Source organism: Chamaea fasciata, unplaced genomic scaffold (genome assembly GCF_029207755.1).
Source record: "Chamaea fasciata isolate MVZ Bird 193981 ecotype frontalis unplaced genomic scaffold, bChaFas1.0.hap1 SCAF_10, whole genome shotgun sequence".
In the NCBI taxonomy this organism is placed as follows: domain Eukaryota; kingdom Metazoa; phylum Chordata; class Aves; order Passeriformes; family Sylviidae; genus Chamaea; species Chamaea fasciata.
Genome location: NW_027094095.1, coordinates 32764555 through 32769027, shown reverse-complemented (window position 1 = coordinate 32769027; position 4473 = coordinate 32764555). Strand labels below are relative to the sequence as shown.

The 4473-nt window shown below is 49.4% G+C and overlaps 1 protein-coding gene across 1 annotated transcript; it reads right to left on the bottom strand.

Moving 5' to 3' along the window:
* Positions 1-767: 767 nt before the first annotated feature.
* On the bottom strand, positions 768-4150 carry LOC136294864 (protein Mis18-alpha-like). Its single transcript, XM_066193056.1, has 5 exons — positions 3886-4150; positions 3736-3802; positions 2953-3075; positions 1807-1900; positions 768-1066 (listed from the first exon to the last, which is right to left on the bottom strand). The coding sequence occupies exons 1-5, from the start codon at positions 4133-4135 to the stop codon at positions 986-988; spliced, it is 615 nt and encodes a 204-aa protein (XP_066049153.1). The 5' UTR covers positions 4136-4150; the 3' UTR covers positions 768-985.
* Between the last annotated feature and the right edge of the window lie 323 nt (positions 4151-4473).

Below are 4473 nucleotides of genomic sequence, written 5' to 3'. Positions count from 1 at the left end.
TGTTGTGTTGCAGATCTGCAGCAGTGCTGGGTTTGGCAGCGGGGCTGAAGGGTTTGTGAGAGCAGAGCGGGGAATGGACCCATCAGCTCCAGCAGGGGGAGGAGTGTCTGCTTCTGCTTTTAACTTGTGGGAAAAACAAACCCAAAACCCAAACCACTTTTTGAGATTATTCTTGCTTTATACCGTATCTGCTTGCTTTTATTTTAAAACACTAGGTGGAACGCTCATATACTGTGTGTACGAGAAACACTGACAAATAGTCGAATGCACAGAAAAGTAAATGCAATCAAAAAAGCAGCATTAGCTTCAAAAAACTGCTGAAATAATTGCTCAAATACATACCAAGCCTTGCTTAAAGGAGTGTGGCCATCAGCCTGGTTTGGTTTGCCGCCCTTTGAAGTTGAAGGTGAGTTGTTCTACAACACCTCATGCAAAAGCATTTATCTAATGCTGCAAAAAAAGCCTTTTCTTACATCCTATTTTAGTCCTGAACTTGCAAAAAGTCCCCAACCAAACCAGCAAGTCACCACACACAGTTCTTGTCTTCGAGCACAAGTCAAGCTAAACCTATGGAAACAAGAAAAAGAAAAGTGACTTAATGCTGTTCCTTTGGAAATTACAGGATCACAGGGAGGTTTCTCAATAGCTTAGGAAAATGCACACCCAGTTCAGTAGATACTGAATAGCAGGGAAGTCAGGAGATAAATGCTTTGCTTTCAGAGACAAAAATTTAAATAAATATTTACATAAAACTAGAAGTCTACAGATTGACTGCTCAGAAGTCTTTATTAAGAAAAAAAACCCTGGGATACCCTCTTAAGGGACGTAAGAGGGGCTCCTTGGCTGGGACACAGCCTTGGTCAGTGCTGATCACCCATGGCTTTCAGCTCTTTCACAGCCCTTGCAACGTTCCCACAGATCCCAGAGGATTACGGGGCCAAGTTTCACGTTTGCCGTTCTCCTGCAGTTCAACACTTATTTCCTCTCAGACCTGCCCGTGCAGAGCAGCCACCCGTGACTCAATAGTCGTCAGTCTTGTCTCCAGAGCTTGGAGTATCGTATCTACCTGCAAAACAACCAGGGAAACGTACTTAGTTACACACAGAATTTGACAACACAAAGAGCATGTGTGGATGTCAGAAAGGGCTCAAATCTGATCTCACATCACCAATTCTTTTCCATTGATCCTTTCCTTGCTACTTTCATACTTTGAAAGCTCAGCCAACTCTAACATTCATTGTCCACACAGGAACTCTTTCCAGCCTTGCTAAGTGTCACAGCCACACACTCAGCTTTTGCTAGACAACCTGCAGCTTCCAGTCAACTTCCTTACGCTATTTGATTCCAACTCCTCCTACCTGCCAAGGTAGTCACAAGACTTTAGCTGAGCAAAACATCAGCTTGATTTATCAGATTAGTTTATGATTGATATTTCAATACAAAGTTACAGCAAAAGCATTAAGTCCATTTGCACGAAAGGCAGAAGAAATGTGACTCAAAGTTGAGTCAAGATCTGCTGAAGTGAATCGGAACTAACTAGGAATAACATATCAAATTACTGGGACATAAATAGGAACCTAATGCTGTGCTTGATAAACACAAAATGCTAATTACCATGAAAGCTGAAGGAAAAGTTGCTGAAGATCTTGCATGACACAAGATATCAATTACATGGAGCAGTTCAGTACATGTTACAATGCACTGAATTGCTCTGGGTGAAACCAGCTGTTCTGCAGAAACTGTTGAAGCATATTAAGGTTTCACAGAGGTGATTTCAACAAAGACTGATATAAGGTTAAATCTCACCCTTTGCAGAGTCTCTTGCAAGACAGCTCGACTTTCAAGAGTAAGTGGTTCCTCATGAATAAGAGCTTGCTTTTCCAGGGTTCCTAGAATATAGCTGAGATGCCATAGTTTAGATCATGCACTTCCCACTCTGAAGCCAAAAATCCAAATACAGCATTCCTTCAGAACCCTGAGGGACAGCCATGGATCCTGGAGCTACAGGATACACTGAAAAATTGCACCAAGACACCAAGAACAGTGAAGCGCTGGCTGGGAGAAGCAGCATTACTCTCTGAGAAAATGCCGTTCTGCAGCCAGCTTAGAGCTTTAGAGAATTTTACCGCCATGGAAAAAAAAAGTATTATAGCCATGGAATGATGAAAAACATTGCAGAACCACTGTCTAGAGTACAAGGGTGAATGTCCACAGCAATTTGGCAAAATAAATGGGAACTTCCGAAAAAAACAGAGACGTTAAAACCAGTCCAGATAAACAACCACTGTCTATTAGAAAAATGCTCGCACAAAACAACTCTGGCGTGGAGCCCTTATTCAGGATACAGTTATAGAAGAATATTTGAAGACCACTTTTAAGTGCTATACACCAAGTAAATCCAAGCACACTTTCATTTTCTAGAAAGATTTTCAGACAGCTGAGTGAGAGTCTCAAGCACACACTCAGTTGTCAGATTTGCCTTTGCCCACCTTAGCAAGGACAGAGCACATGTGGCCACTACAGGTCAGACCCAGCCCAAGCCCTGCCTGAGCCCCTCTGGCCACCCTTCCCGCTGCTAATGCTGACCCCTAACAGGCTCCAGCCAGGCCCGTCTGGTGCTTGGTCTGTGCACTCTTCCCATCAAATGGGAAGGAATCCTCCTGTGCCCTGGGCCCCGTGATATTTTCTTGGCTGGAATGCAATTTCTCATACAAAAGGCAGACCCAGTTGTTTTGTTTGGGGTTTTTTCCTAGGATTTGCCTTACACAGATGATGTTCCTCACAACTGAGCACTACGATGCCAACAGCAGCAATACAGAAAACCCCTCTGGGACAGAGCAGCAGAAAAAGCCATCTACAGACTTGCCAGAGATATGACAGGAGCACCCTCCGTGCAATGTCTGGTTAGTGAAGTGGATCTGGCAGGCTGACCCATAAACATTCTGTGTTTACCTTTCAACAGAGTCAATATTGAAACAGAACAAATCCCTCTTGTAGTCAAGATGCCTTGAGGTGCACCTGTATATGCTGCCAAGTGTCCTTGAGCAGCCAGAGCAGAATAGGGTTTCTAACGTGCTGTAAGTAAGGAATAACATTTATTCAGAAGAAAATAAAAAGAAGCACCTCTCCCCATGCCTTTTCTAAAAAAAAAATATCATGCATTAGTTTTTTCTTTTTAAGCATTCATTCTTGCTTTATGCAGTGTAAATTATGAGCACTCATCTTTCAGCCTGAATTTGCAACAGCTCCTCAGGCTGACTGACCTCAGCAAGACCATCAGAATCACTAAATTGTGAATGGGACCCCTCAAAGCTCATCCCATTCCACCCCCCGCCCTGGGCTGGGACACCTTCCACTAGCCCAGGCTGCTCCAAGCCCCAGCGTCCAACCTGGCCCTGGACACTGCCAGGGATCCAGGGGCAGCTACGGCTTCTCTGGGTAACCTGTGCCAGGGCCTCCCCACCCTCACAGGGAACAATTTCTTTCTGATATTTAATCTAACCCTGCCTCCCTTCATCCTGAGGCCATTCCCCTTGTCCATCTCACCACGTGCCCTTGTGAGAAATCCCTCTCCCTTAGGCCATAAGCGGCTTGCACACACCACCCCAAATAAATGTTCCAGGGGCTCTCGGGGGCACACGAGCACTCCGAGCCCTTTACCGGGCTTCTCCTCGGCGCCTTCCCCGGGAACCCCCGACTCCCCCGGGGCTGTGTGCAGCCAGGACCGGCCCTCACCATCCGCACTCTCCGGGGAGCTTGGAGACCTTCGGCTCCGGGTCCACGGCGACGCTGGCGGCCGCACCTGCAGCGGGAGGGAGAGAGGGAAGGAGGGATGGCGGGAGGCATGGCGGGAGGGACGGCGGGGGTGGCAGGACTGGCACTCACTGCGCAGCAGGATGCAGCCGCTCTCCTCGTCACTGAACACCCAGCTCGAGGTGTCGCCCACGGGCCGCCTGCAGCCGGCGCACATGAACACCATGGGCATGGGGGCCGCGTCCTCCCGCCGCTCTTGCTGCTGCTGCTCGTCGGGCCGGCCGCCGCCCGGCTCCAGCAGCGACAGCGAGCGCTCCAGATCCGGGCACAGCGCCAGCGTGTCCCGCCCGCCCGCCGGGGGACCGGCAGCGGCCCCCGACATCGCCTTCGAAATCGCCCGCCGAGGAAGCGGCAGTGACGCCAGACATCGGCCCGGGACCGCCCCGGAACTGCTCCCGGGGGCCGGCGCCGGGCCGCCCGCCCCGCCGAGGGCCGCGCCCGGGGCCGCGCCTGCACCGCCCGTGGGGTATTTGGAGCTCGTTAGCTTGTGGATCAGAAGCAAAGGGCGTGGTTCTTCCAGAACATGCTTTTTATATGAAGCGTTTTATCAAGTCACGCCTAATTCAGAGAACCTCCTGAGCTGGAAGGGACACACAAGGATCATCCAGTCCAGCTCCCGGCCCCGCACGGACACCCCAACAGTCCCACCCCGGGCACCCC